This window comes from Chinchilla lanigera, unplaced genomic scaffold, assembly GCF_000276665.1.
Source record: "Chinchilla lanigera isolate Chin_1 unplaced genomic scaffold, ChiLan1.0 scaffold00005, whole genome shotgun sequence".
In the NCBI taxonomy this organism is placed as follows: Eukaryota; Metazoa; Chordata; class Mammalia; order Rodentia; family Chinchillidae; genus Chinchilla; species Chinchilla lanigera.
Genome location: NW_004955406.1, coordinates 33,774,360 through 33,787,448, shown reverse-complemented (window position 1 = coordinate 33,787,448; position 13,089 = coordinate 33,774,360). Strand labels below are relative to the sequence as shown.

General features: G+C 38.5%; 1 protein-coding gene across 1 annotated transcript in view; it reads left to right on the top strand.

The window, feature by feature from the left end:
• Positions 1–10,905: 10,905 nt before the first annotated feature.
• The window catches only part of Zbtb41 (zinc finger and BTB domain containing 41), a 45,322-nt gene continuing 43,138 nt past the window's right edge, over positions 10,906–13,089 (top strand). Inside the window, exons 1-2 of the mRNA XM_005375119.2 lie at positions 10,906–10,990; positions 11,611–12,848. Of these exons, the coding sequence (XP_005375176.1) occupies positions 11,729–12,848 (1,120 nt within the window). The 5' untranslated portion in view covers positions 10,906–10,990; positions 11,611–11,728. The remainder of the gene's footprint in view (positions 10,991–11,610; positions 12,849–13,089) is intronic.

The window sequence follows — 13,089 nt, the reverse complement described above, 5'->3', positions numbered from 1 at the left end:
GCTCACCCAGACTTTCTTTTAAAAACTAAAATCCTCCTAATGACAAAACAAATTGAATATGGCATGCCAGAAACATGAAGGCATACCACATACCAACTTCCTATAAACCAGAAATGCTTTTATTTTCTAAAAATCAGGAAAATATTTCATTCTACCTCAGAATACAGTATGTGTGACTGTTTTCATTGTAAAAAGGTTAATTACTATTAGTAAAATTACTATAGTATTTTTCTAAAAGAGCTGGAATATGTTTTTTATGTCACTCTGAGAAGCATAAAAGCAGACACTAATAGAATGTGACAAGGTGTGTTTTGAAAACAGATCAACTTGATTCCAAAACTGAGCCACTCCTCAATATTCTATGCCAATTCTATAGCTATGGATCACTTACTCTATCTTCTGCTTCTCATGACTCATTGCCACACTGTCAAGTTCAGGCATGGGGGAAACTGAGGTTCTTTTCTTAACTGTCATCTGGCCTAGAAATTTTTCCCTTTGTGGCTTTCATCTCCATGGCAACATGGCCTCTAAAAGTCCCTTCTATTTTCCTAAGTGTAACTGCACCAGCCTTCTCTTTATCCGTCTTATGCGCCACAGGTAAAATGTAAGTTTGATGGTCTGACAATGAGTACTTCTTATTTTTATCCTCAGCATCTCTTTAAAAGACTTTCATGTCTCTTCTTTGTGAAGAGTCATGTTAAGAAATAAATCTTTTCCCTTTGTTACCACTTTGCCAAATAGCTGCTGTTTTTGATAAATTGATCTAAATCTTCTTCTGTGAAGAAAGCAAACACAATATTTATCTTTGTTTCCCAAAGATCTTATGGCCTAATTCTGGCCCCCTCCTGTTGCCGTATTCCCCTTTGATCTTATCTCATCCTGGAAGCCCCTTGTCCAGCACAGGCATTCAGCTGTCAGCAAAGGTTTGTTTTCACCCCTCTGATCACTTTCTTCCTCCTAATTCAGTGTTTTTGTGGCTGATTTCATTTCTACTGCTCAGCTCCTTGGTTTACTTGTTTGTAATCTTTTGCTTATTTTACTCAGTTCTCAGTTGTTGTTTATCTCTTTTAAAAGCATAGCTCCCTTCCCATAGTTTTAGCTTACTAATTTTATATTTTAAACTGTTAGTATGTCTTTTTATTTCTTTTTTAATTGACTTAGTTCATGATGTTTTGTTTTGTTTTGTTTTCTCCAACATCTGTGTGCTAAATAGTAAGTTAGGCCCATGACAGAGAAGAAAGGAGAGTGTCTCGTGTCTGGTGGATGAAGCCTATTAATTAAAAAACACATAAACTTGAAAATTCTGATTCTGTCAAGTGCCACAAAGAAAAGAAGTGAATTTATGAAAGCATCGGAATGGGTTATGAATCTCATCATAGTTAATAAAGGAGTTAATAAAAGGATTTCTAAACACTTGAAAAAAATATCTAAGAGACTAAGATTCATAGAGGAAGAGTAGTACACAAACCTCATGAGAGTGCAAGAAGACTGATTTGCCAGAAGTAAAGGCCATCGTGGTTGGAGAACTTTGAGAAGGATGTATGGTATGAGATTAAGTGGCAAGTGGGGTTTGGATCATACAGATTTCATTAAGAATGTTGTTGTGTATCTTTGTGGGGCGGGTGTTTGAGACAGGTCTCCCTATGCAGTTCAGCTTGTCCCTGAACTCACTATGTAACCCAGGTTGGCCTTGAACTTGTGGCAATTCTCCTTATTCAGCCTCCCTAGGGCTGCAATTACAGGAGTGCACCACCACGTCTGTCTTGGTGTGTATTTTAAAACCAAAGAGAAGCTATTCAAACGTGTGGCAGAGGTAAGAAAAGAGATTAACATTTGAAATCTTGCTCCTCTCTGCCAATTAGCTGTGCATTATTTTTTGGCAAGTTTCTTAGCCTCTCTGAGACTCAAAGGCAAATGGCAAAAATAGTAGCCATTCCATTGGGAGAATTATAAGTAGTAGTGATACTGGTATCATGATACTGATACTTATGAAGCATGTGCTTTACACTAGACATCGTTTTCATTGTCTCATGCCTTGTCCCTTTGGATTTTCTATGATATAGGTATTATGCCCATCACTTCTATTTTTCAAATGAGGACAATGAGGTAGAAAAATAAAAAGACAAACCAAAACAGCTGGCTAAGGGTGTATTACTTATTTCATAGGATTTTGTGAATATTAAGAGCTGAAGAACTTGATGTATTTATCACAGAATCTAACACATTGTAAGCAGTTGTCACAAATTAGTCATTGTATAAGAAGTTCTATAGTTACTCATTATTGTATTATACATTACCAGTCCATGTAGAATTTTGGCCAGTGACAATTATTTTTCATTGTGACCATTTTTGACATACTTACTGCTTGTACTTATTCTTAAACACATTATTGGTATTTTCAGTGACCTTGAAAAATCTGCTAATGCTTTTGCATCATTTGGGCTCCCTCTGTACTCATTAAGTACCTGGGCTTTTGCTGTGCATTCCCTGACTATCCAGCACTCTTCTCCATTATGACACTTCTCACTGGGCTTTCTGCTATGGTAAGTATATTTTCCTAACTCTAACTTCGCCATCAAATACTTACTCGCTGCAACTTCTTTCCTTAACTTACACTTGATATTCCTTAAAGCTAACACTTTTCTTGCAACTGCTCAAATGACTCTTTTTGACCACACGTCCCTTCTCCCTTGTTCTCCAACACTAGTTTCAATCCATCATTTTTTCAAATTAATGTTAAAAAAAATTAGCTCCTTAAAGTCCAGATGTCTGTCTATACCATGACCTGGCTTCCTAATCCCTTCCATCAAAAAACCTTGCTTTATTCACATCCAAGAGACATCTACATACACGTATTTGGTCCCACAATATTTTTGGCCCCTAGGGTTCTTGCTGCAACTTTATGGACTTCCACATTCACCACTTTAGCAGAACAGTAAAACAGATGTTATCAGCCAGGGCCTGCGGTCTGGACATGGTTTTATAGCTCAGAAAATTTTAAAAATGTACTACTTGATCTGCCAGATCCTGATAGTTTCATTCCACAACCTAGAGACAGTCTTCTAATATTTTGATCTAATGTCTTCCAGATGCTACGCAGTGCAATTTTTTATCATACATGTTATTATACCATATGAATAAAACTACCCCTTTTCCCATGTGAAATATTACATAAGTGTTTTGCTATCATAATCTCTTAGGATGTACTATTGTTAGTGAGAAAAATTCATGTAAAATTCTGCATTTTAAACTGTGCAATTGAAGGATTCACATTATATTTGCTCAGTTAAACAACCATTGTCACTGTTTAATTTTAGAACAGCTTCATCTCTCCAAAAAATAAACCTATATGCAACAGCCATAACTTTCTACTTCCACTTTTCCCTACCTTTTACCAACTAATTCCCATAGTTGTCCATACTGTGGACATTGCATATACGTAGAATCACACCATATGATTTTTTACTTCTTTCCGCTTAGCATGTTTTCAGTTTATCCATATCGCACCAATCCTTTATTTTTGTGGTGGAGCAATATTCAATCATATGGATATACCAAATTTTGTTAATCGGTGCATCAGTTGAAGGACAGATGTCTCTTGTGAACAATGTTGCTGTGAACAGTTATGTATGTTTTTATGTGAACATGTGTTTTTAATAGCCTTGAGTATATATGTAGAAGTAGAATTGCAGTGTCCTATGGTCATTGTATATTTAATGTTTTGAAGGAATTGAAAAATTGTATTTTAAATGAGTAAAGCATTTCCTTTCCCAACTGCAATGTGTGAATGTTCCAATTCCTTCACACTGTCAATATTTTGTTATTATCCATCCTTTTAACTCTGGCCATCATTGTGGGTATGAAGTTGTACCTTACTGATTTGTATTTTCAGAACTACTGATGTTGAGAATCTTTTCATGTGTTTATTGACATGTATATATCTACTTTGGAGAAATACCTATATGATCCTATGTATATTTTTAAAATTGGGTTATTGTCTTCTGTTGTTGATTTGTAAGTTCTTTATATTCTGGATAGTAGATACTTATGATGTTTATGATTGGCACATATTTTTCCCACTATGTCGGTCATCTCTTAACTTCCTCAAGAGTTTCCATTCTTTGTTGGACTTTTATCAGAAGGGTTTTAAGGTCACTTTATAATCATGTTTTCTTTACTTGATCTTTCTTGAAATCATGGAGCAATCTTCATTCTTGCAAATCATTAGGAATTTTCCCCATGCCTTACTGATGACATCTGGCATTGATAGGGTCCTTGAAAAGAGTCTGTGGACTTTCAAATTGGCCTCATTACAAATCTGAGTTTCGGTTTTTTGTTTTCTGAGGTTTGTATGTTTGTTTATTTGTTTGTTTGAATGTGAACAAGGGCCTTCACAGTGAGCTACATCGACAGCCTTTTTTTTAAAAAAAATTTTTTTGGAGACAGGTTTTTACTAAATTGTTCAGGTTAAACTTGAACTTGTCATCCTTTTGCCTCAGCCTTCTATAGTTCTGGGATTACAGACCTGCACTACCAGGCACAGGTGATTATCAGCTTTATAAAATTGCCCCTGCCCTACTTCAGCTAAATAACCTATCTTTATATCCTTCTGATGCATAATTAAGTGAAGATTAGTATCATACCATGGCATAATAATTTGGGATTTCTCTAATATAAAATGTATATCTTTACAGTAGTTTAAAGGTAATACAAAAGCTTGATATCAGCGAAAAGCAATATTAGTATTTACTTTTGGCTTCTAAGGAATATATATTTGACAACCTTTAACTGGTTTCTCTACTCAAAAGTATTGACTGGCTTATTACCAGAATCTAATCATTTAACTCTTAAGAAACAGTAATATGGGTGAGGTGGACAAGCAACCATATAATACAGTTGTTATAGGGTTCTAAGAGAAAATATAGAGCATTAACCTGTATGAGAGCAAATTTCTTCCAAGAAGTAAAAACTAATTGGAAACTGTCTGAATCATGCACATTAATGACACTACACTAAGAGATGGAATATACTAGAGAAAGAATATTCTAAAGAAAGAAAACTATACTTATGGGAGCTGGGGGTGGGGAAGCATACTCTTAAGTATAGAAAACTTAAAGATATTGCAACTCTTATTTTATATGATTAAGCCAAAACTGACAGGTAATTTAAAGATGCTTAAATTTAAATCAAAATAAATGTTCCATTACCCATAAAAGCAGATATACGCCTGTAATGGATTAACAACTGGTGGTCAACTTCTAATCCTCAGCTGAACTGAGTAAGCATGGTGCTGGGTGTGGGAGACCCACCTGAGGATTGTTGGCAGCAGCATAAGAGGCAGAACTGGAGAAGAAGTTAGTCTGTTGGGAACTGAGAAAGGCTATTGGGAGTTGATAGAAGCTGTAAAGAGCTGTGGGTTGTTTTGGAGGAGCTTGTCATGCTGGCTTCCTGATGAACCTGGCTGTTTTCATCCTCTGAGGAGCTCAAGACCTTGTTGGCACTTAGAATAGCTTCAGTGCACTTTGGGGGAGCTCTGGTCTTCACTTTGAGCATCACTTCCTGGCTCCGGAGGGAAGATGGTGCACTGCCAGTCTTCTGGAGAAGCTTGCTGCATTGGCTTCCCTGATGGGAATTCAGCTGTCTTCACCACTGGAGGAGCTCTGGACCTCACTGTTGCGGAGGATGGCTGTGGCACTTTTTAGGGGAGCTCTGGTTCTTACTTGCATGTTGCTTCCTGGCTTCTCAGCCTGCTCACACAGATCCTTCATCCCACTGGCACAGACTTCCTAGATACCACCACTGACCTCTAGGCCTTCGCAGCACAGATCTGTGAAACAGGCCTGCATGAGATATTGTTATGGGCTCTGGGCCTCCAGTTAGACTCATAAAAGGCATTGTTATGAGCTCTAGGTCTTCAGCTAGACTCATGCAGGACATTTCTGTGGGATCCAGGCCTTCAGCTAGATTTCTTGGTCTCTAGTGTATGCACAGAGTTCCTGCACTCTCTTGTATATGATTCTTTGGGTGATTACTGTAAATAATCTTATGAACTATGTGTTCTGTATTATATTGTTTTCCTTGCAAATATCCCCCAAACTGTGACAATGTCCCAGTAGATTAAATTTAGAGCCCACTACTTATTGATGTGTACCATTAATGTAAACAATTTTCAATTAAATGGGCAAAGTTACAGGAGGTTATCAATTTGGGGATCCTTTCAGTTTTTATACCTTGACAATCGCTAACTTTGTAGAGGTTCATACCTCCTATTTTTCAGTGTACTGAATATTTTCAATACCAACCATTTAGAAAAAGTAGTTGGTCCAGAACATGGTAACATTGCCTCAATTTTTCTCTTTTGCTCCTAAAAATAAATTGAGGTGTTGACATAAGAAGAATATAGCCAAAAGTTGAGGATCAAATCTTTCGTTTGGGAGGTATGAGGACTGAACCCAGGGCCTTCCCAGTGAGCTACACTTGCAGCTCTCTTTCAAAATTATATTTTGAGTAGAATCTCACCAAGTTATTAAATTGCCAGGTTGGGCTCAAACTTGAGATCCTTTTCCCTCAGCCTCCCACAGTACTGGGATTACAGGAGTGTGCCATCATACCTAACACAAGGGTTAAATCTTAATACATCATTGCTTTTCCATGCAAGGTTTGAAAAAAATCTATATGATGATTTAACAATTTCCCTTTAATTGTTTCTGAATTTGAACTTATAGGGATACCTTTCTCGTTTTAATCTATTTAGAATTTTTACATTCTAAATACAGGTGCACTACAGGTGCACACCTGTAGTCCCAGTACTCTAGAGGCTCAGGCAGGAGGATTGCTGTGAGTTCAAGGCCAGCCTGGGCTACATAGTGATTTCAAGGGCAACCTGAATTATATAGCAAGACCATCTCTAAAAATAGGAAAAAATGTTTGTTTACTATAGTACTCTTATGGTTTCAATTTTTACATCAAAACCCTTAATCCATTTGGAATTAATCTACAAAGAAGTTTATGTAAAACTTTTTACTTCTGATACCCATTTTATTCTCCATTCTTATTAACTAGAAAGTCTGTTTTCCTGTCACGAATTGAAATTTTTATCTTTTTTGTAGATCAAATTTGTCTGTGAATTTGGGTCCATTTCAGGATTTTCTATTTCAGTTGGGGATATAGCTCAGTGGCACCACACCTGCCTTGCAAGCATGAGGTCATGAGCTCGATTTCCGGTATCACAAAAAAAAAAAAACAGAAACCAGGATTTTCTATTTCTCTCCTGTATTTCACTGAATGCCTTCGTTGTTGTGTCATTTTTAATGGCTTTAATTAGGTTTCTTATAGAACATTGTATATGCCTTTAAAGTGCATGGTAAGTTATGACGTATGTCTACTCTGGTGAAACCATAACTATAATCAAAATAATGAAGAAAAGTTACCTTTTACCTTTTTGTAATTTCTCACTTTTCCCTGCCTCTCCCTTGGCCTTACCAAACAATAAATTGATTAGCATTCTCTCAGTATAACTTACAGTTTCTAGAATTTTGATCATGTAGAAATGTACATATCTTGTCTTTTACTCAGCATAGTTATTTGAGACACATTTATGTTTTACCTTTCTCATTAGTTTATTTTTATTGCTTAGTATTTTACTATGTGAGTATGAAATTTGTTTTGGGACATTTGAATCATTTGGGACATTCAACTCTTTGGGTTGTTTTCAGTTTTGGGTTCTTATACACAAAATGACTATGAATATTTTGTATGTAAGGTTGTATGGAAACATTAATTTCTGTTGGATGAAGAGGGAATAGTTTAAGTGTATAGTATGTAGCAGTATGATGTTTTTGGTATTACTAATTTTCCAAGGTACTTGTGCCGTTTAGAGTTCCACAAGAAGTGTGTGAGATTTTTCAGGGGATCTACATCCTCCCCCATAATTTTGGTTTTCTTAAACTGGCAGTGGTGGCGCACACCTATAATCCCAGCACTCAGGAGGCTGAGGCAGGGGGATCACTGTGAGTTCAAGGCCAGCCTGGCCTACACAAAAGAGTTCAAGGCTAGTCTGGACTACTTAGTGAGGCCCTGCCTGGGGTACATAAGAGAGTTCAAGGCCAGTCTGGACTAGCTGGTGAGACCTATCTCAAAAAAAAATTTTTTTAGTATTATAGATGTATAGAAGTACCTAATTTTGACTAATTTATATCTCTATTATGATACAAATTCAAAATAAGATTTTTCCATGTGTTCATCTTTTCTCAGAAAGTGTCTCTTCAAATATTCTGCTTACTTTAGTACATATATATTTCATCTTATTGATTAGTTTTTTATATTCTCCATATAAAGTTTTTGCCAGGTACATATTTGTCAAATGTCTTCTCCCATTCTATAGTTTCTCTTTTTATTTTTTTAATAATAGCTTTTGGAAAAAAAATTAATATTAATGAAGTACAATTTGTTGATGTTTTTAACTCTACACATTAATTTGAAGCCATGCTTACAATATTGATTATTCTAATCTGTACATATGGTATATGTTATGGTCCAAATGTTGTATTCCCCCCAAAAAGAATTCACATGCTTAAACCAAACCTCCAGACGCATTAAGAGGTGGGACCACAACTTGAGAAGTGATCATTAGGAGGTTTTTGCCTTCATGAGCAAATGTGTCTTAGAAAAGACCTGGAGGGACCGATGTGGTGGCACATGCCTGTAATCCCTTCTAGTTGAGAGGCTGAGGGAGGACACTTCAAAACCAGCCTGGGCAATTTAGCAAGTAGGTCTCCCTCTCCCTCTCTGTCAAGAAAGGGCTCACTAATATCATTTAGTAGTAAAGCCTAACTTGTTCCCAATACAAACAATCAGTCTGTCAGTTGATCAGTCAAAATAAATAGTTGGAGGGAAGTAGTTCAGTGCTCTTTTCTTTACCCTTGTACTGTATCTACCACATGGAGATAGCTTTCATCCCTTCTGCCACAGGAGCACACAGCAAAAAAGCCTCACCAGACATTGAATGCCAGCACCATAGGCTTGGAATTTCCAAAACTGTGAGAAATTAATTTCTGTTGTTTAATTGTTCAGTCCGTGGTATTTTGTTATAGCAGCCCAAAGGAACTAATGCAATTTGTTATTTTTTCAGTTACTTAGATCTTTAATTTCCCTGAAATGTGTTTTAAAGGACAACAGAAAACCATGATGATGTGCCAGATTTCAATCACGGCTTCTCTTTTGTATGGTTTACAAAGAATATTTTTGCATCTTTAAAACATTGTTTTTAAAAACGCTGAAAAAAGGGAGAGAAAAAAAAACAAAGTATATCTGGCCCTTGAGAGAAAATAGTTTCCTAATCCTGTTGAAGAGAATCGTGTGTAAAAATTGAATGTAACTTGTTAGATTCATTCTTAGGTATTTCATGTTTGTGATGCTATTGAAAATGTTTTTTAAAAATTTCACATTCCTGGTACAAAGTACCTGTTCAACAGATATACAGTTGAATAAATGGAAAATATTCACGCTTTTACAAATAAACTTGTGAAGCAGCTTGCTAAGGGATATTAAGATTATGACTGATCATCAAAAGGAAGACTTTGGAAGGAAATACTGATGTCTGAAGATTCCATTTCTTAACCTTCTGGTTAAGTTCTCAGTTTTGTGGGCCCTTGCTCCCTTCGTCAACTTTCCTGCCAAAACTTCTGGCACCTTAGGGGTACAGATGTCTTGGCTTTAGTGCTACATGACTGAGAAATAGGATGCAGAGAGCGAGATGAAGGAATTGGTTCGCATGATTTTAAGGGGTGGCAAGCCCCAAATCCATAGAATAGGTCTACAGGCTGAAAATGCAGGTAAGACTTGAAGTTCCAGGGTCCAAATTCTGCTGGACAACAGGCTGAAAATTCAGGGAGGTTTTGTTGAAGTCTTAAGGAGAAGTGTTTCTTGACAAACACGAGGGTTTGCTCATGAGGTTTTTCAACTGGTGGGATAAGCTCCATCACATTACTAGAGGGTCATCTACCCAACCTCTACTGATTTGCCTGCTAATTACAGCTAAAACGTACCTTCACGACCCTGTATTTCAGCAAATTTTAGGTATGCCCTCAAAAGTCTTCTATCTTCAGGAGAATCACCCAATCCCATTGAGAGGGTGGTCTTTTTTGGTTCCCTGCCGCATTTGGGAGCACTGAATGGATCAGGGGAGAAGTGGGGCCGCTCTTTCATTCGGTCTTTACTTTCCTTATGCCCGAATCACAGCATCTAGGACCAAAATGTGACCAGCAGTATCTGTCCACTTGGGACTCTCAGAGATGCAAAACACCATTAGCTCTAAAAGTTGTCATCTGGACTTTTGGTTTTGGTACACTTTTCTACCATCTATATTTTTTCTAGGATGTGTGCAATAAAGTTTGTTTTTTAAAGAAAAAAAGCTTGGCTGTTACATCAGAAAAATAACAAGGCGACATCAGCATGGGTTTGTTAGGTGTTTGCCAGTGTATGCTCTGAGACCGCCTTCCGGCGGTTAGGGTTTGGTTAATTTCAAATTATTAAATACACCAGTAAGAATGAAATCCGGTCGCGCTACTGCGCCTCTACCGATTTCTTCCAAATTCCACATCAGTCCTCCCCTCTCCCTTTCCCTTTCCCCTCTCGCAGCACAGCTTCTCCGGTGCAATCACTGCGAACCACCCAGCCTCTCCGAAAACCCGGAGTAACGGACTTCAGGGTTCCCAAAGGAGCGAGTGGACGCTACAGAGCATGCGTACAGAAGAGTGCGCGCGCCTGCGCACCGGCGGCATAGGGGGCGCGCGCCGGTCTCTCTGGGCCGCTTGGAGGCTGCGCGCTCGGTTGACGTGTTCGGTGGTGCGGAGGCGGCTAGGCTCCGGGCGGGGAAGGAGCTGCGGGAGGGGGTGAGGGGGCTGAACCCGGAAGTGGGTAGGCGCTGGAGAGAGCGCGCCCAGAGTGGAGCTCAGCGGCAGGGAGCCAGCGGGGGAGCCCTGGGTTCCCGGTAATGGATCTGTGGGGCGTTTGCCCAGGGAAACTGGGTGGGAAGGGTAGCGGGTTTCTCGTCGGGGGCGCACTCTCCGCCCAGCCGGGGCCTGGGAAGGCTCTTTGGCTTTTTCACTCGTCCCTCTGGTTGACCCCGCTGCTCTTGGTCCGCGCCCCTCCTTTGGCCGTGTCCCGCCGGGAGGTTTTGGGCAGAGGGACGCGCTCTGTCTCGGCAAAACTGTGCCTTGTCTGCCCCTGGGAAACATGTTAATAGACTCTGGTTTGCGGCCGCTACGGCTTTTATTGTCACTCTCCTACACCCCTAAACCACGACCACAGCCCCCCTCAACCTGCACTGTCAGTGATGCTGGGGGGATTCCGCCCGTGCCCGCTCAGTTATTCCACCTGGTTCGTAAATCAGGCCTGAGAGGTGTGCTTGGCTACCTTTAACATTATTCTTTTGTTGGCTGTCTTTTCTAACCCGGCCCTCCTTGTTCTCAGCCCTAAAATCTTAACCACGGTTGAGGCTATGACTTGGTCATAATTTAATTATAATTTAGAATGGATAAGTTGACAGATTACTCGACTGATTTAGAATCGCCTGGGAAGTTAATTTACATGATTCTTACACTTTTGCAGACCATGAAACCCTCGGGCACGCCCCGCCAGAAGCTGTTGTCCAAGACAATCTAGTTTTCCTTCATAAATCTCTTAAAAACCCTTATGAAGTTTCTTGTTCAGAAATTGCTGTACTGCAATGAAGAAAAGGAGAAAGGTTACTTCAGATCTTGACGAGAAGATCCATCTAGGCTACCATAAAGATTCTTCAGAAGGAAATGTTGCAGTGGAGTGTGACCAAGTGACCTGTACTCATTCTACAGAAAGACCAACTCCTGAAGCTTTCCACTGTTACCAGGAACTTCCTCCCTCTCCGGATCAGAGAAAGCTTTTGAGTTCTTTACAGTATAATAAGAATTTGCTGAAGTATTTAAATGATGATAGGCAGAAGCAACCATCTTTCTGTGATTTACTTATCATAGTAGAGGGAAAAGAATTTAGTGCACATAAAGTAGTCGTTGCTGTTGGCAGTAGTTATTTTCATGCATGTTTGAGTAAAAATCCAAGCACTGATGTTGTCACCCTGGATCACGTAACACATTCAGTCTTTCAGCATTTGCTTGAATTTCTTTACACATCAGAATTTTTTGTGTACAAATATGAAATACCTCTCGTTTTAGAGGCTGCCAAATTTTTAGACATTATAGATGCAGTAAAGCTACTAAATAATGAGAATGCTGCCACTTTTCAGTCAGAGCTAACTGAAAAGTCATCACCAGAAGAAACACTAAGTGAGTTAACTGGAAGACTATCAAATAATCATCAGTGCAAATTCTGTAGTAGACATTTTTGTTATAAAAAGTCCTTAGAGAATCATTTGGCTAAAACTCATAGGTCCCTCTTATTAGGGAAAAAACATGGGTTAAAAATGCTGGAGAGAAGTTTTTCAGCAAGAAGATCAAAAAGGAATCGGAAGTGCCCTGTTAAGTTTGATGACACTAGTGATGATGAACAAGAAAGTGGTGATGGGTCAGACAATTTGAATCAAGAAAGTTTTGAGAAGGAAAAGTCGGATAGAAATGATTCTGAGGATCCTGGAAGTGAATATAATGCCGAAGAAGATGAGCTAGAAGAGGAAATGTCAGATGAATATTCTGACCTGGAAGAACAAAGTGAAAAAGATAATGATGCAGAAGAGGAACCTGAAGCTGGTGATTCTGTAGGAAACATTCATGAAGGGTTAACTCCAGTAGTCATTCAAAACAGTAACAAAAAAATATTGCAGTGTCCTAAATGTGATAAAACATTTGACCGAATAGGTAAGAAAAGAAAGCTTTGTTTTCTCTAATGATTTACCTTTCATGATTTACATCTTAAAGGTGATAATGTAAACTAAACTTTGAAAGTAACTTTAAAAGAGTGCTTAAGTAGGGAGGATAACTCAGTGTTTCAATACACAATTTATTCCTTTTAAATTTGTTGTGACTCAGGAATTAAATGTATTATACTTTACTTTTTCTTCATTGTATCCCAACAACTGACAGATCATTAGTTCGTATA